The sequence below is a fragment of the Scyliorhinus canicula genome, chromosome 15 (assembly GCF_902713615.1).
Source record: "Scyliorhinus canicula chromosome 15, sScyCan1.1, whole genome shotgun sequence".
Classification (NCBI taxonomy): Eukaryota; Metazoa; Chordata; class Chondrichthyes; order Carcharhiniformes; family Scyliorhinidae; genus Scyliorhinus; species Scyliorhinus canicula.
The window spans coordinates 18535606-18555082 of record NC_052160.1 but is presented as its reverse complement, the minus strand read 5'-3'; the positions used below and the strand labels follow the sequence as shown (position 1 = coordinate 18555082).

The 19477-nt window shown below is 44.6% G+C and overlaps 1 protein-coding gene across 1 annotated transcript in view; it reads right to left on the bottom strand.

Moving 5' to 3' along the window:
* Positions 1 to 11934, bottom strand: part of LOC119978792 (GRB2-related adapter protein-like) — a 44135-nt gene extending 32201 nt beyond the window's left edge. Inside the window, exons 1-2 of the mRNA XM_038820668.1 lie at positions 11397 to 11934; positions 1979 to 2076 (exon numbers count right to left, since the gene is read on the bottom strand). Of these exons, the coding sequence (XP_038676596.1) occupies positions 1979 to 2076; positions 11397 to 11474 (176 nt within the window). The 5' untranslated portion in view covers positions 11475 to 11934. The remainder of the gene's footprint in view (positions 1 to 1978; positions 2077 to 11396) is intronic.
* Between the last annotated feature and the right edge of the window lie 7543 nt (positions 11935 to 19477).

Below are 19477 nucleotides of genomic sequence, written 5' to 3'. Positions count from 1 at the left end.
AGTGAGGATCTAACAAATGAACTGAAAGAGTCTAAGGAGCAGTCAGTAACCAGGCAAGCAAGACTCCCAACAGAATTGAACGCCCAGATGAAGTTGTCAAACTTTTATGAGTTCCGCAGATAACTCAAGACAACTCAACTTAACAGAGTAGTTGCCGACCGGAATGAAGAGACGACATTAGCTCAAGAAACAAATGGAAAAGCAGAAAATAATAAAATATTTGGCTGAAATTGAGAAACAGGTGCGAACAAAGGTTAGATTGTTAAAACATCAGCATCCACATACATCGCAATGCCCCACACAATGAATGAAGAGAAGGAAATGCCAAGGAGACGAATACATTGTTGGTCCAACTGCAAGAAACAGGTTGGAGCAGCAGCAACCATTGATCTACGCAAAAGCCAAACCCACCAAATGCAGATCAACACGAAGAAATGGAAAAGACTAAAACCTACCCGAATGACAGTCCAACCTCCAAGGAAGGACCAGAAGCAAGAAAGCCTATCATTCCTCTGACAGAACGGCAAACGGATTATGGAGGAGTTATAAGGTCTCCAGGCTGCCTGAACCTATAAATTCAAGGACTTGAAGTGGGGAGATGGGATAGCGAGATTGTTCTAATAATCCTAATATAGACATAATAATGTAGTCACAGCAATAATGTGGTAACAACTATGTAAATGCATGAGACTGAAACGATGTAAGACATGAAGTAAACTGGTGTAACTCCACATACATTGGATAAAGACATGGGGAGGGGTCTGGCAAAGGTTAATGTGGGACTGCATACAGTAATGTCCACAAAGTGATGTCAGAAAGTACATGACCCAGCCTCAGGAGGTGAGTATGGCGCTGAGTGGAGACAGGTCAAGGCCTAAGCATGAAAGTAACTCCGTGTCTGAACCCTTTACTGTACATGTGTAATTAGTTCTACTATTAGATTTAATAATGACCTACAGTAAACCTACTGAAGACTATGAAGACTTTTTTTTTAAAAACTCTGTTCTGTAGCCAACACCCTTCCAGCAATCCAGTGCAGCATGAGAGAATGCTGCATTAAATCAAGGCTCAGTCTACCAGTTAGAATCATAGAATTTACAGTGCAGAAGGCGGCCATTCGGCCCATCGAGTCTGCACCGGCTCCTAGAAAGAGCACCCTACCCAAGGTTAACACCTCCACCCTATCCCCATAACCCAGTAACCCCACCCAACACTAAGGGCAATTTTGGACACTAAGGGCAATTTATCATGGCCAATCCACCTAACCTGCACATCTTTGGACTGTGGGAGGAAACCGGAGGACCCGGGGGAAACCCACGCACACACGGGGAGGATGTGCAGACTCCACACAGACAGTGACCGAAGCCGGAATCGAACCTGGGACCCTGGAGCTGTGAAGCGATTGTGCTATCCACAATGCTACCATGCTGCCCAAGTTAGTTTTAATAATGGCCTACAATAAACCTACTGAAGACTATGAAGTCTTTTTTTTTTAAACTCTGTTCTGTAGCCAACACCCTTCCAACAATCCAGTGCAGCATGACAGAATGCTGCATTAAATCTAGGCTCAGTCTACCAGTTCAGAGGAAAGAAGATCTCCTAGTTCTCCACAATGTCCAACTTTCAAACAATGACAGTGCAACAAGGCAAGGTACTTCTTCTTGCCATCGAAGTACCTTCCTTATTTATCCATCAATAGGATTTTGCCCTTTCAGTGCTGGGGTACCAATCCACAGCTGGTACCCGACCTCTGGTTCATTGAGCATTCAATCCTTCTCGAGCAGATTATCCAACCACGTAAACTATCGCAGCATCAAGCATTCCTGTTGAAATATTCTTCACGCAGCACAGTGAAACCGATAGAAAAATCCAGACTGTGGCTTCTGCATAGAACAGAATCCCACTTTACCGTCCTCATATTTATGCAGGTCAGTGAGGCTCTCAATAGGTAGATGTTGAAGGACCAGAGAATACTCACTCATGTGGTTTCACTTTAATGTAATTCTTGGGAATAAAGCCTTCTTGCCCATGTAATTCAGCTTTATACCAGTTGGGATCATCCTCCATGTTAAGCACCTGAAAGAAAGATGTTAATGTTATTGTGGAAATTCACTGAAGAATGGTATGGTCCGTGCATCAACCACCTCTCTGTGGCAAAGCCTACCGTCCTTCCAACATTCCATGCCTTCACTCTCTGTGATGGTTTTAGACTGAAGGACCTTTGTTACTGACTCCACAACTGTTTTTTGTACCAATTATATTAAAATATCTATAAAAACCCTTCACTGCTAAATCTCTTTCAATGTATGTTTCCTATCACTGGTGAACTTCCACACAACACTCTGACCTCAATGTTCTTTCTATATTGGAAAATGTACACTATCCTTTTAAACCTACTGAAGACTATGAAGTCTTTTTTTTTAAAACTCTGTTCTGTAGCCAACACCCTTCCAACAATCCAGTGCAGCATGACAGAATGCTGCACATGATGCTCTGGTTCTACAACCTGTTTAACTAATCAATGCTTTGTACATATTTCTGATTAGCCTTTACTCTTGTACTCTGCACGCACTTTAAATATTCACAATTTTGGTTAGCACTTTTGAATGGCTTTGTCAGAGACGCGTCACATCCACTCCTTAGATTGTGAAATAAAAACAGAAAATGATGGAAATATTCGGTAGGTCTGGCAGCATCTATGGAGATATGAGCAGATTAACTGTTCAGACCAAAGACCTTTACACATCAAAGCTGTGAGCGCTTCCAGCATTTTCCACTTTTATTTCAGATTTCCAGTATTCCCAGTATTTTGCCTTCAGATTGTGTCCTCATTTTTCTCCCAAGCGGTGGTTAAATGTGAGGCAACGCGTTAAATGATCTTTACCACCCGTTTCACTAACATTTCACAAATCTATTTATCTTACAGAAATGGTGTGCATTTCTGATCACTGTTTTGCCAAACCCTCTGTTTCCTGGTTGGAAAATGGTTAGACTTGTCAAAGAGTTCGGTTACCCTCTGGCAAGTTGAACTTCCCCACAATTGATGGCAGACTCACACGTCTGTCATTTCCTGTTTTTCTTGTCCATTCTTCTTGAACAATGACATGTGATGCTGTAATTTTCCAATCTGACAGCACAACCCCTAAAACGAGAGAGCTGTTAAATATTGTGATTACCGCACCTAAAACTGCCTCACCGATTTATTTTAACATTCTGGGGTGAAAGCCAACAAGTCCTGGAGATTTGTCTAACTTAAGTCCCATTACTTTCTCCATTACCAAGTTAAATAAGCCCCTCCCCTTGACTTATTTTTAGCTTCCATTGTACAGTTGTCACTTTGCCCTCTTGCTCAAAAGTGGAGGCAAATGCAATAATGCATGTAACAAGTCTGCCATTTTGTGAATCTTCTAACTTTCATTCAAACTTCCATTCACGGACAGTCGTATTCATAACCATTCCAAAACATTATGGCACGATTGTGGCACACATTGCAGGAAACCAATCTGTCACGTTGTTGCTATCTTATTGTGCCCAATAAATTCTCCAGCCACAGTTGCAATAATATATATCTATCGGCGGCACTGTAGCACAGTGGTTAGCACTGTTGCTTCAAAGTGCCACCGTTCAATTCCCGGCTTGGGTCACTGTCTGTGTGGAGTCTGCACGTTCTCCCAGTGTCTGCGTGGGTTTCCTCCGAGTGTTCCGGTTTCCTCCCACAAGTTCCGAAAGACGTGCTGTCAAGTAATTTGGAAATTCTGAATTCTCCCTCAGTGTACCCGAACAGGCGCAGGAATGTGGCGACTAGGGGCTTTTCACAGTAACTTCATTGCAGTGCTAATGCAAGCCAACTTGTGACAAGAAAAAGATTATTATGTCAAGCTCCTCAGTATTGTGAGGTGTACCTGTGCTGTTAGCTTACATCAGAAGGTCTTAGTGCCAGAAAGCAAACATCTCACCCGAGTGCTTTTCCTTTCAGCAAGTGTATGGCCATGTCTTATACTATCAGAATCCATCACTTCAGCTCATCACTTCCTCAGTGGGAGGAGTAAGTGTGATGGTTGGCTGCTGGCGTTGATGCATAGTCCTCAAGAAGCAGGAGGCCTGTACCTCGTTGTGCAGTTTCCAGAAAAAGTGCTGCAACTTGCTGCCGCTGCACATGATGCTCTGGTTCTACAACCTGTTTAGCAAATTTCTTCAAAGGAATGGCTGGGTAGGATGGATGTGGCTTCTGAAGCCCCTTATCCTTTGTGTCAATTTTTGTTATTTCCCAGCAGTGTTCACCTCACATTTCCTGTGATCCATAAGACCATAAGACATAGGAGCAGAAGTAGGCCATTCAGCCCATCGAGTCTGCTGCATCATTTAATGAGGTCGTGACTGATCTGATGTGATGATCCTTAACTCCACTTTCCTGCCTTATCCCCATAATATTTGATCCCCTGACTGTTTAAAAATCTATCTATTTCAACCTTGAAAATACCCAACAACCCAGCCTCTGCAGTAAAGAATTGCACAGATTCACTACCCTCAGAGACAGGGCGCGATTCTCCGCCCCCCACGCCGGGTGGGAGAATAGCGGGAGGGCCTCCCGACATTTTTCATGCCCTCCCGCTATTCTCCTCCCCCCCCCCCCCCCACGCCACGAATTGCCGCTCACCGTTTTTTACGACGAGCGGTGATTTTCCGAGGCCGATGGGCCGAGCGGCCGGGCCTTTGCGCCCGTTTCAACACGGCAGCAAACACACCTGCTTGCTGCCATCGTAAAACGGGTGCCAGATGCCCGTTTGGGGCATCTGGGGGCCCGATTGGCACGGCCGTACCACGTCCGTAACAGACGCACTATTTTCCCTCCGCCGCCCTGCAAGATCAAGCCGCCACGTCTTGCGGGGCGGCTGAGGGAAAAGACACCAACCACGCATGCGCGGTCGGCCACGTCAGCCGGCGTGACGCTTGGCGTGCGGCCTTGACGACCGTCGTCAAGGCCGCGCCGCCGTGACGCACGGGGCCGCGCTCCTAGCCCCGCCCGGGGGGAGAATCGGCCCCGGAAGTGGGCGTGAAGGCTGCCGTGGGTCACGGCCTGTCCCACGGCAGCCTTTACGATTCTCCGCATTTGCGGAGAATCTCGCCCAAGAAATTCCTCTTCATCTTTGTCTTGTATGGGTGACGCCTTACCCTGAGATTATGCCCTCTGGCCCTAGACTCTCGCACAAGGGGAAATAACCTCTCAGTATCTACCCTGTCAAACTCCCTGAGAATCCTCAATAAGGTCACCTCTCATTTTTCTAAACTCCAATGAGTACAGGCCCAACCTATCCTACCTATTGTCATAAGAAAATCCCTCCATACTTAGGATCAACCTAGTGAACCTTCTCTTGGCTGCATCCAATGCCAATATATCTTTCCTACAATAAGGGGATAAAACTGTTCACAGTACCCCATGTGGGAACAGACATTGGGAATCAATGGGGTAACTGATAGAGCCAAAGGCTCTCTCACACGGATCCCCTGCAAGTTACATAGAACTACAAAGTACTGAAAGGACAGAAATAGCCCAACTGGTCCATGCCTGTGTTTATGCCTCGCACAGGCCTCCTCCCAGCTTACTTCATCTCAGCTTAGTTGCATATCCTTCTAATGCCCTCTTCCTCATCTTTATCTAACTGCCCATTTAAAGCATCAATGTTATTTGCCTCAACTAGTCTATGTTGTAGAGTGGTCTTCATTCGAACCATTCTCTGCATTAAAAAAGTTTCTCAGGTCAAAACAAAATTGAATTGAACTCTTGAATTTGAGCTCAAAATATCTATGACTCCACTTGAGGCATCAGAGTAATGGGACTTGCACTCAAGGCCTCGAAGTGGGAGAACTATGTTACAAATGGTCCTGGTAAGGTTAGTCTCTCCATGATGCTGTACAATTCTATTATCAAATATCACTGAACATGTGAGGTTAGTGGGGTTCCACTGACATTGCTTTATCAATTGGAAAGTGTGGGGCTCACATTTAAATTACAGCATGAGACACTGATTAGACTTTGTTGGTAGGCCTCAGGCTTGAACTCAATAGCTGAAGAGGGATTGAAGCTGCCTCCAAACTCCAACCCAAATCCAAGCCCCCACACCCCCCAACCATGAGGTTGGTGGAGGGTGGAAGGAGGAGGGGCCAGTGTGGAAGAGGGTGGGTATAGTGTTGAAGGAGTTTTGAGGGGGGGGGGGCAGAAGGAGGGGGGGAGGGGGAGGGTGGAAGGAGACAGGGTAGGTGGAAGGAGGAGGGGAAGTATGTAAGGAGGCATGGGTGAACGTGGGTGAATGGAGGATAGGAGAGGATGGAAGCAGGTGAGTGTGAGGGTGGAGGAGGAGGAGAAGGATTGAAGGAAAGAAAAGGGTTCCATGATGGAAGGAGGCTTATTTCTCATCTTTGGTCCCATGGACAAACAATACTCCCTCTGAGAATCTACCCCTTCACAATATGCGATAGATACACTGGACAAATTCCACATCATCTGAATTATTAAAAGCAAATTACTGCGGATGCTGGAATCTGAAACAAAAGAGAAAATGCGGGAAAATCTCAGCAGGTCTGGCAGCACCTGCAGGGAGAGAAAAGAGCTAAAGTTTTGAGTCCGATGACTCTTTGTCAAAGCTTTGACAAAGAGTCATCGGACTCGAAACGTTAGCTCTTTTACTGGACAATATTTGCGAAAAGAAAATTGCTGTTTGGATTTTTTTTTTAAAAATCATTATAACCCCCCAATATCTGGGCTTCCCCATAAGCAAAATGAGCATGTGGCATGGTTCTGAGCCCTCGCTAACATCTTCCAGGGAAAATAACAAAAATTTTTACCCCGTTATTCTAATAAGGGTGCGTATCGTCATTATTTTACCTCATGATTCCCTTGAAATCACTCATCTCCCTACCCACCAGCCACTGACACACTTGCACCTTGAGGTGAAAGGGCAGGAGGGTCCCTTATCGGGGCAGCACGGTGGCACAGTGGTTAGCACTGCTGCCTCACGGCGCCGAGGCCCCAGGTTCGATCCCGGCTCTGGGTCACTATCCGTGTGGCGTTTGCACATTCTCCCCGTGTTTGCGTGGGTTTCGTCCCCACAACCCAAAGATGTGCAGGGGAGGTGGATTGGCCATGCCAAATTGCCCCTTAATTGGAAAAAATGAATTGGGTGCTCTAAATTTATATTTTAAAAAAAGAAGGGTCCCTTATTCCAAGGCAGTCTCATTTCGTGCAGCAAAAATGACAGGTTTTTGGGAAGCTTTGATTTGAACTCTGACCTCTGATTCGGAGTCTAAGGTGGGTGGTAAATTAGAGCATGCCAGTCTGGGCCCGATCGAGGTCCCAGAGACTGATCTGTGCAACAGGTAAGGAAGGCCTAAGGCCTGATTGGAATTCTAACCTGATACAGATCGTCAATTCCCTTGTCACCTGGTAATAGGTAGGTACCCTTGCGGTGAAGTCGCAGTCTGGGCATTTGGCAACAGCATGACTGAAATCAAGACTTTTAGTTTTGCAACTGTCTGAAATTCACCGACAGCAGCCGAAAGCAATGAACCACAAAGGTCTATGGCACAATACAGCTGCTACATGAAGAATAAAGTGGAATCTTGTTCGTTGGGGTTACGACAACTGTAGAACCCATTGACTGCAAAGTGTTCTTTGACTAAAATCAAAAACAGGCTGTGCGTTTTTATCTTTGAGTCTGAAATGCCGTTTCTACAGTTCAACATATCAAAAGACATTGCCTTCACACAGCCCGAGCTCAGAGCATTGAATTCTTGTCTCTGAATCAGGCCGAGAGAGCTCTACTCCAGAGATCCGAGCACAAAGTCAAGTCTGACCCTCCCCGAAAGTGTCAGCTTTTGGATGAGATGTTATTCTCAGACTCTGCCAGCACTCTCAGGTAAACGGAAAAGCTCCCATGGTACAGCTTTGGTGAAGAGCAGCACAGTTCCCTTTGATATAATTATAGTCAATATTTACCCATCAGCCAGCATCGTGAAAACAGCTTGTCCAATTAATTACCTCTTTGTTGCTTGTGGGAGCTTGCTGTGCAGAAATTGGCTGTTGCATTTCCGACATTATAGCAGTGACTACGTTTCAAAGTGTTACATTTACTATAATTGCTTTGAGTGGTCCCAAGTTCAGAAAGGTGCTATATAAATGAAATCGCCCCCCCCCCCTTAACCTAATACTGCACTTGCTCTCCGAATGGATACTAACACTCCCAACTACATCGTGAGCCTGCTCGCCAATGTTACCATTAATCAACCTGTGCTACTGCTCAATTAATGCTGATGGTTTGAATGAGGCACCACAGAACAATCAATATCTGGTCACTCTGTGCTGTACCCCAGCGAGGGATCTGTGCCTTAGGAGAGGAGATTGAAGGAGGAAAGTTAGCAAGAGAGAGAGAAATTAATGCTGCTCTGACGTTACTTTTCCATTCAGACAGATGGGTATTTCTGGAATGCCATTTGCCACAAAAATATGGAGTCACTGCCTGCAAGTGATTGCCTGCTACATTGCGTTATGTCAATCGTTTCTGTCCATGGACTTGTTTGTAACACACTTGTGTGATCCTTTGCCTTAATTTCAAGACTTATTTTGAAAATTATATTCTGAACCCAAATACCAGCTAGGTCAAACTGATGACAATAACTACAGGCATAAAAGCCTATCTATTACAGTCTTAATTTTTAGGCTACAAATTAACTGCCTTCCTGATTCTCCAGTACCACACTCCCACCACCCAGACACTCTTGTTTTCATCCAAATTTCTGCTGCCTGCATCCTACACATGGCAAACCCTATTCACCCATCATCCATACCCTCATTGATCTACCTTTGACTCCCGGTCTGAAAACACCTGGATTTTAAAGTTCTCACCCTTGTTTTCAAATCCCTCATTGGCCTCACCACTCCCTAACTCTGTAAATTCCTCAGCTGTAAAACCCTCCAGCCTGTGCTTGTCCACTTCTGGCTTCTTTCATCTCTCTGTTTCTCAGCTGCTGTAACCCATAACCCTGAACTTCTCTCCTCTCCTCTCTTTCTCTCATACACATTAAAACACTCTTAAAACCTACCGCTTACCCCATGTCCTAATACCTTTGGTGTTAAATGCTATTTGCTAACACTCAAAGTTGTTGTGAGTGATTACACGGCAGGGGATGGCAGGTAATGTCTTGGGTGAGATGCCACCCCAATTCACACAGTACAGGAAAGTCTCTTCTGTCGTTCATTCCCTCCTTATTGTGCATTGCAGCAGTGCCTACACTTCAAAAGTACTTCATTGGCTGCAAAGCACTTTTGAGATGTTAGGTGGTTGCGAAAAATGCTGTAAAAATGCGAGTTTTTCTTTTTCTGATCTCAATGTAATCGACCCCAACCTTTACAAGGCCCTTAACTGAGAGCCGCCGATACTTCCCCAAACCCCTGAGAGTTAAAATGGCGGCGGGCAGACGAGAAGCATGAACATGGAGATAAGGACACTGTCCTAATTTTAACCATCATTCTCTGCTCGCGTCAGCTCATTGGGCGCCAAAGGTTTGTGTGGCATTAAAATCAAGGCTTTGTATCATTAAATGGAGATCATGATTTGTCGTCTAAAAATCAGTTCCTGCTTTTTTAAAAATTGTGCAACACTAAAAGTAACATTTGCAGTTTTCAAAATAATGTTAAGGGGCAACGGGTGTGATAGAGCTGAGACCAGAACAAACTAATGAATAGGTACATCCCGAACAAAACTGCTATCACTAATATCTGATGTTCTCCTGAGATTACTGGTGAACTAATTGACTTTTGATATGCATTACTGTACAAGCTTCAATGCAAATCTCCTGTCGGAATCTGTGATGGATGCATTTGCAAGGATGTGCCTGCTCTCATTTAAAAACAATATGCTGAACTCTTAGCTATGATAAGCTCAATCAGAGGTAATCAGTCTCAAATATTGCACGGTATTATTTTATTTGGGATAGTTTAATTTTCGGAAAGAATTAAGCAAGACACTCAGTACACATTTCAAATTGAGCAAACAAAAAAATAAAGTTTTTGTTTAATATTCATGATCCAACTGGCAGGCACATGATTGCAGCAGACGAATATATGAATTAGAGGCAGGGGTAGGCCATTCAGCCCATCAAGCCTGCTCCACCATTAAATAAGAACAGCGCTTTCTAAAGTCAAATTGTGTGAAACAAGATTGCTATTATCTTGACAGCCGAGACTTAATTGGATAACTGTTTGGAGGAAAAAAATAACTTAATGGGAATCATTTCTTGCAAGAACAGTTTAATTCCAAGTTAAACACCCAGTGGATTTTACCTGTGAACTATTTGATCTGGGTGTCACAAACGTGCTGGTTTCCTTTTGAAAATAATATATTCACAAAGTCTCCAGTGCAATTATAGTACAGAATCTGATAAATGTGAAGGACAATCCATGAATTCACACTCCAACTTTTCAGGTGCAAGGGCTGGAAGTTAAGTCACGGCTGTACAGAGCTGGTGGGGGTGTCTGGAACCTCAGGGCTGATGTCAGGAAACATTTCTTCACAAAAGGGTCGCGGGAACCTGAAATTTCCTCCTGCAAAAAGCTGGGGGGGGGAGGGGGGTGGGGGGGGCAGTATTGGACAAGGGTGCTAAGGGTTTCAGAACCAGGGGACAGCAGATGGAGTTAAGGTAAGGTCAGAGTTTAGGAATCCTGCGGTGAGCAACTCAGCTCCTGACTCCCCAAAGCCTGTCCACCATCTACAAGGCAGAAATCAGGAGTGATGGAATATGCCCCACTTGATGAGTGTGGCTCCAACAACACTCAAGAAACTCCACACCATCCAGGCCAAATCAGCTCACTTGATTGGCACCCTTTCCACAAACATTCCTTCCCTCCAACACTGACGCACAGTGGCAGCCGTGTGCACCACCTAAAGATGCACTGTAGGGAACTCACCAAGGTTCCTTCGACAGCACCTTGCCGACCCATGACCACTACCATCTGCAAAGACAAGAGCAGCAGATACATGGGGACAGCGCCAACTTGAGGATCTCCTCCAACCCACTCACCATCCTGTCTTGGAAATATATGGGCTGTCAAAATCCTGGAACTCCCTCCCTGACAGCACAGTGGGTGCACCTACACCACATGGACTGCAGAGGTTGGAGAAGGCAGCTCACCACCCCTTTCACATGGGGCAATTAGGGATGGGCAACAAATGCTGGCCTAGCAGCCCTTAAAAATGAATTTGTAAAAAACACACGCACACCAGACATAAGATAATGGCAGAAGAGCCTAAGGAGGGCTGATATAAAATAGATCCCATTAAAAATAACCAGAGGAGAAAATCCAAGGGCCGGCTCTGAGGATGAATGAGCTGCTTCAGACTCACCTTGAGAGTTTCCCCCTTGTTGAAACTGAGCTCGTCGGTGGCCGATGCCGCAAAGTTGTACAACGCGACAGCTTCCATGGTGGCTGTGTCCTCCTGCCCCTCCTGGGGGGGGGGGGGGGGAGCCTTAAAGGGGGTTAAGTCCAAGTAACGGTGAGAAACTGCAGATCCCCCACCTCTCTGTGCCTTAAATTGCTGCCTCTCTTTCTTTTGTTCCGTCCTTCCGAGGCTGAGCGGGTGAAGTTTGGATCAGGCTGAGAGTGTTTAGTGTGTGTGGAGGACAGGGTACACACTGCCCGGCTTCTCTCCCAGTGCCTCAGCATCAGTCGAGTCTGAGAAGCATTTCCGTCTGCTGCGTCTCCGAGAGAAGGGGGATTTCTCTCTCTCTCTCTCTTCTATCTTCAAACACAATACCCAAACAGGAAACTCGTGTCACATTATTGCTGAAATATTTACCCAGCGGTAGAATTTTTTTTTTCCCTGAATCCTCTCCTCACTTCTGAGAGCAAGCAAAACTCTTGATTCCCTGTTGTTTAGAAATGCTCCGACTGTTGCCCCATTTGTCTCTCAGCAATGTTCACCTCTCCCCCCCGCCCCCCCCTGACAGCCGTCTACAGGTCCAGGGTACAGATGCCTTCCTCTTTCCCTCCCCCCCTCCCCCCCCCCCCAGTCTTCCTATTCAACCTCAGAGAGAGTGCTGACAGCATATTCAAATCACAACTGCAGTCCAATGTCGTCTCTGCTGACCCAATGCATGTCCATACATGTCAATACATATGTATGTTATCTGTTATATGTAATCTTTATTGTCACAAGTAGGCTTACATTAACGCTGCAATGAAGTTACTGTGAAAAGCCCCTAGTCACCACATTCCGGCTCCTGTTCAGGTACACTGAGGGAGAATTCAGAATGTCCAAATTACATAATGGCACATCTTTCGGGACTTGTGGCAGGAAACCGGAGCACCCGGATGAAACCCACGCAGGCACTGGGAGAACGTGCAGACTCCACACAAACAGTGCTAAGCCAGGAATCCAACCTGGAACCCTGGCGCTGTGAAGCAACAGTTCTAACCACTGTGCTACCGTATATATATACATGTGTGTGTTTGGGCATGTGATATGATGGACATTTATTGGTGACATTAAGGCCCCACCTACTCTCACAGGTTGACATAAATATCCCAAGGTTGCGAATATGATATCAGAAATACTGAAGGCAAGTATTATGCATCTATTACCACTTCCTGCTCCAAGCACACAATACTTTGTACTCTTGCTGGCACTGTAGGGATTGTATCATCAACCCGGCAGTGTATTACATGGTGACATGTCCCAAAGTGAGGCTTTCAAACTCTGGGGTCTAGATGTTAACTACACAGACTACTGAGATATCGCTGTGCAGTCAGGTCCACTTAACATCTCCGAGCACTGCTTCTGTTTTCATCAATGGTCAGATCAAACATTTGAGCATTTGAATTAATCCTTCCCATGTCCACTCCTTGCAGGTTGTACCTAAGCCATTCTCTGCGCACACACACCCGCCCCCCCCCACCCCCCCCCCCCCCCCCCCCCCCCCCCCCCCCCCCCCCCCCCCCCCCCCCCCCCCCCAAAAACAATGCCAGCTCTGATCTTGATCACCGTCAATCCAAAGCCATGGACCCAAAAGTTAACCTCTGTACCGGACAGGTCACGTAACAGAGATGTTAACTGTCATTGCATCATCAACAGATCAGTAAAATTCACCTTCACATTTCAGGGGCTGTACTCAAAGCAAGGGGCAAGCAAAAACGTTTTTTTTTAAAGTTGAAGATGACAACTGTTTAATTTGTACAAGACTGAGAGCTATGTGCACTGAATATATTTAACATCAGACCTGCAAATGCTAACTTCTGTCACATCCTTAATTTGGTCCTTTTGCATGACACATTTCCTTGCCGTTGAGAAGGATTTTTCACAGTCTTTGTATGCTGCAATGAAATGCAAGTACATTTAGCTGTCGAAAATGGTAATGAATGGCCAGGATGTTAATTGTTTGCTATACAGGGATGTTCAGCCTTCATCGCAGAAGCAGTTAAGAGTTGAGCAGTTAAACAGTCGGTTGGTCCTGCCATTAATCAATACTTTACCCCAACTTCACCTGAAACTTCTCCCTAGTAAGGATATTTTGTCCCAGTCAAGTGAACCATTGACAGTACCGAGTCTGTTAAAGGGGCTCCTCATGAATATGATTGCAGTCATCATTAAGGGGGAGCTACTCCATAGTCAAATTAAATTATATTTGGAAGTCGTACTGTGTGGTTTATATTTTCAGTGCGTACAATTTTAGCTTTCTGAACTGATTTACATTCACTCAAGGTGGTCAATCAAGCACAGCTGAGATTGAGGGACCTCCGTGCTTACGAACAACCAGGCCAGAAGAAGCTTATCTGTCACAGCTCCTTAGAAGCTCATTTGCAGAAGTAAACACATTTAATAGCTGCTTATGCAAATTTAAACTTCTCTTACAAAATACATATTACAAAAGCACCTTCAGATTTGGTTTTATGCCTGAGGTATTGAAAATCAGCTTCTAATGTTGCATTTGGAACCTGGCATTATCAGCATGTTGAAATTATTTGACATACATTTTAATGTCCATCATCCATATGTACAATTTTTTGCTGCTCTTCATATATGTCCAAATCAGGAACTATACATGCAGCTGTTACTCTTTATACTGACATTCTCTTGAAGGGGGAGGACAGCAGGTTTAAAAAAACTCTGAAGGGAAATAACTCGTATGTGCTTGCACCCAATTTTTTTCTGTGTCACATGGCCATGTGTTTGAAAAAAAAGTCTGACTTTATTTTCACTTTGCAGCCTTCTGACTCAGATTCAGCTCGACGATTTCAGATGACAATTCTCCCAATTTCTTTTTGGACAACAGGTGGCAGTAATGGTTCCGCTGTTGTCATCTACATTTTCTCCAGACCCATCTTTTACCTTTTGTCTCATTATTATCTCTTTTTGCCTTGCACCGTTATCTTTTTTAATCACTCTCGTCCTGCATGCCATCACACAGTTCTCCTTTTGTTTGTTCTTCTCTCTCCTCTTTCCCCTACCCCTGCACCAGATACATTACAAGCCTATGCCAATTCAGATGAAAAGTCAATTATTTGAACCGTTAACCCTTTTTTTCTCTCTCTCTCTCTTCTCCACAATGGCTGCCTGACCTGCATTTTCTGTTCATAACTTTTTATAATAATAATCTTTATTATTGTCACAAGTAGGCTTACATTAACACTGCAATGAGGTTACTGTGAAAATCCCCTAGTCACCACACTCCGGCGCCTGCTCGGGTACACAGAGGGAGAATTCAGAATGTCCAATTCACCTAACAAGCATGTCTTTTGGGACTTGGAGAAAACCTGAGCACCCGGAGGAAACCCACATAGGCAGTGACTCAAGTGGGAATTGAACCCAGAACATTGGCGCTGCGAAGCAACAGTGCTAAACACTGTGCTATCGTGTCACCCATTTTTAATATCAAGCTTCCATTTGTCGCCTGCTCTCCTCCCAGCATTCTGCAAATCTAGCTGCTGAATTTGATTGCCTTCCTCGCTCAGTAAAAATGAACACTTAATAACTCTGATTTCCTTCTTCTCCAACGTTCAAGAAAGATTTGCGGGTTAGGTGGATTGGCCATGCTAAAGTGCGCCTTAGTGTCCAAAGATGTGCAGGTTAACTGGGGCTACGGGGGTAGAACGAGGCAGTGGGCCTGGGTGGGGCGCTCCTTCAGAGGGTCGGTGCACTCGATGGGCCGAATGGCCTCCTTTTGTGCAGTCGCGGTTTTAAAGTTAGTGATGAAATTGCGAATCGTTTCAGATTCCCTTTCTGTGAACTCATGACTTTGCATAACAAATAGTTGCGGCAGCAACAATGCGACTTAAATCAAGGCAAGAAAGTCACTGGGTTCAATCGTTAAATAAGTTACTGATCTCGGCCGGGTTGGTCAACACTATAATTCACCTCATCACCACCAGCTCGGGAAGAGGAATCATGGTCAAAGCGTCGCACTCTTGGTTGTTGCCTTAAATCGCTGAGTGCCTTTCATTTAACCAGGGTGGACTTCAATAGTAGGAAAGCTAATTCTAACTGACCATCTCCCATCTATTATTACATGTCACATAATGGCACTATATAAATGCAGGTTTTTGCTGTTAAGTAATGAAATGTCACACAAAGAGTTACTGGACAAATTCTGGCACTGAACCACATACGGAGATATTCGGACAGGTGACTAATAACTTGGTTAAAGGGAAAAAGGAAGAGAGACGGATAGAGAGGTTTCGTCATGAACATCACTGCTTAATGCTGAAGTCACAGTCACCAATAGTGGAGAGAAACATTTTGTGGAAAAGAAAATGCATATATAAGGCTTTTCTGTTAAGAGACCTTTGGCATGGGCATTAAAATGGCGACATTGTGGTCACTAAATCCTTAAGGTCCATCCTCTCCTACTTTAGGTAACCTCCCAGGGTCTTTAACAAAGTTAGGGTCCACTATGGCCTCAAACCATGTCAGCTTTTAAGTAAACTGAGTAACAAATCAATCCTGCACCATCAGACTGTACCACAAAAGCAAAATACTGTGAATGCTGGAAATATGAAATAAAATGGAAATAGATGGCAATACCCAGTAGGTCAGGCAGCATCTATGGAGAGATAAACTATTATGCACATTCCTTCATAGTTGTTTGCCTCGTATTTTGTCCCATCAGTGTCTAAGTAATTGAATTTTCTCCATGATTAATATTCTAGTCTCCTTTGCATAGAAAGCATTCCTTATCTGAAAAATATTTACCTGTCTCCATTGGGACGAGTGGGAGCACGTCTGGGCCATAACAACTGCTAATATTATTTTGGTAATCTTTATAGAATTTACACTGCAGAAGGAGGCCATTCGGCCCATCGAGTCTGCACCAGCTCTTTGAAAGATCACCCTACCTAATCCCACAACTCCACCCTATCCCCATAACCCAGTAACCCGACCCAACACTAAGGGCAATTTACCATGGCCTATCCACCTAACCCGCACATCTTTGGACTGTGGGAGGAAACCGGAGCACCCGGAGGAAACCCACGCACACACGGGGAGAACGTGCAGACTCCGCACAGACAGTGACCCAAGCCGGGAATCGAACCTGGGACCCTGGATCTGTGAAGCAATGGTGCTAACCACCATGCTACCGTGCTGCCCTTAGTCGACATTGTTTTAGCAAAGCTATTATTTGCTTCTGTGGATCCAAGGGATTGCATTTCTCCCACTGCCCTGCGGAACCTGCAAACATACTTCACACTAAGCTTTTCCGCTTGGCTTTTTGAATAACCCAGAGTGTGATAAACTGCAGAAAGATCGAATCAGTAATTTTCTCCTTATCGGTTCTGGCTCGGTGGGTAGCACCCACACCGCCAAGTCAGAAAAGTCATGGGTTCAAGTCCCACTGCAGACATTTGAGTGCAGAATTTAGACTGGCACTTCAGTTCTGTACTGTGTGTGCTATATTCTCCGAGGTATTGTCTTTTGAATGAGATGTTAATTGTAGTCCCCGCCTGCCCTCTCATGTGGCACTATTCTGAAGAGGAGCAAGGGAGTTGGCCTGTCAGCAACACTTATCCCTCAACCAACATTGGTAGAACAGATGGTATGGTTAGTACCTCATTGTTGTTTGTGCCACATTGCTGTATATGGAGTGACTGCTGTGTTTCTTACGTGACAGTAGTGACAACACTTCAAAGGTGCTTCATTGGCTGTAAAAGTACTTCTGAAAATCCCACGGTTATGAATATATTAACATACAAATTTGGAGTAGGCCATTCAGCCCCTCAAGCCGTCTTCACCAGTAGATAGGGTCATGGCTGATCTGTTTGCGGTCTCTACTTTCCTCTCTACCCTTTAACTACTTTGTCATCAAAAATTACCTACCTCAGCCTTAAAATTATTCCATGACCCGCTACTCTCTGGAGAAGAAGAATCCCATGGAATAACATCACTCTGAGAGAAGAAAAATGTCCTAATTTCTATCTTAAATGGGAGATTTCTTTATTTTTAAACAGTGTCCCCGAGATCTAGCCTCTCCCATAAAGGGAAACATGCTCCCAGTATCCACCCTGTCAAGCCTCCTCAGGATCTTATACGTTTCAATAAGATCATCTCTCATTCTTCAAAACTCCCAATCTTTCTTATCACACTTCATGCATCGAGAGGTTAAGATTTGGAATGCACTGCTTGATCGGATGTTGGAAGCAGATTTTTTTTTAATGAAGTTAGAGTACCCAATTATTTTTTTCCAATTAAGGGGCAATTTTGCGTGGCCAATCCACCTACCCTGCACATCTATGGGTTGTGGGGGTGAAACCCATGCAAACACGGGGAGAATGTGCAACCTCCACACGGACAGTGACCCAGAGCCGGGATCGAATCTGGAACCTCGGCGCCGTGAGGCAGCAGTGCTACCCACTGCACCACCGTGCTGCCCGTTGGAAACAGATTTGATGGGAGTTTCCAAAGGTAATTGGATAAATACCTGAAGATTTTTTTTAAATTGCGAGGATATGGGACAAATGCGGGTGAGTGGGATTAACGGATTCAAAAGAGCAGGTAATGATCTGATGGGACCAATGGCGCCTTTCTGCGCTGTACTGTTTTATGATTCAACGATTCTTGAAAAGCTGCCGTTGCCTTTCCAGCTACTCAGCCATTTGTGACCATTGTTGAACCTGTATCAAACAATGATGAGAACAGGGTAAAGGGGTACAGAACCACAATGGCCGCTGTTGAAATCTTCACGGACTTATTTTCAGAGAGCAGATTCAATAACGTGCATTTAAAAAAATATATGGCTTCTACATTAGAAATACATTCTTGCTTATTCAGCGCTCCAAAATGTTCTTTCCAGATTCGTTTTCATTCTATAAATACTGTGTCATAGAAAATATTATAATTGAATCTGAATTAGTTGGAGCTTTCAACTGCTGGTGCACTTTTTATTTTGCGAAAGTTTATCAGCTCCTTAAGTCATCTTAAAAGACTGGATTACAATCAGCTAATTATGGTCGCTAGATTTTTGTTCTCAGATTTTCTTTAGTTCACATAACTGTTACGGCGCAGAAAGAGGCCGTTTGGCCCATCGAGTCTGCACTCGCTGCCCATACGAGAACTTTACTTACTTTATTAGCGAGCTGATATGTTTTAGTTCTGGCTCAGTTGCTAGTGCTCTTACCTCTGAGCCTTAAGGTTCTTGGTTGAAGTCCTGCTTGCTCCAGCACTTGAGCACAAACAATAAATCAAGGCTTGCACTCCGGTGGAGCGCTGGGCTGTTGGAGGTGCTGCCATTTTTTGAAGCTATCTGTCCTCCTCAAGGGACTGTTGTAATAAGGACACGGAGAGTCCACACCGAGTAAAATAAAGAAATAAAGAACTTTGATTTATTTACAATAATGGTGTATACATTATTCCTGGTGGATCCTGACCGGGTCTCTTTCTGGTCAGTGCCTTACTGGCCGAACCTTTATACAATGCTAAATGGGGTCCGTCCCCCGACACACACACAGCGGGCGACTTCGTACCCCGCAAGAACCACGGGGAATGATAATCATTCCCACACCGTAAGTCCCACGCGGAATATTGCAGATGTGAAAGATCCCATTGTATTATTTTGAAGAAGAGCAGGGAAGTTATCCCTGAACAATATTTACCTGTCAACCAGCATCACGAATACCGATTATCCAGTCATTATCAGATTTCTGCATATGGGAGGTTATTGAGTACAAATGCTCTGTCGCGTTTCCTACATTGCAAGCAACGACTACGCATCAAAAATACCTTACTGGCTGGAAGAAGCTTTTGAGACATCTGATGATTTTGAAATGTGCTGTATAAGTGCAAGTGTTTTCTTTCTATAATTAAGGTGCAAAACATTGAATTAGATGCTTTAGATTATGGATGCTGACAAAGATATTTCTTTTAACATTAAAATTGAATGAAAACTATAATGGCACTGCTGGTTTTAAATAACCGCTTTGTAATTATTCTCACATTGC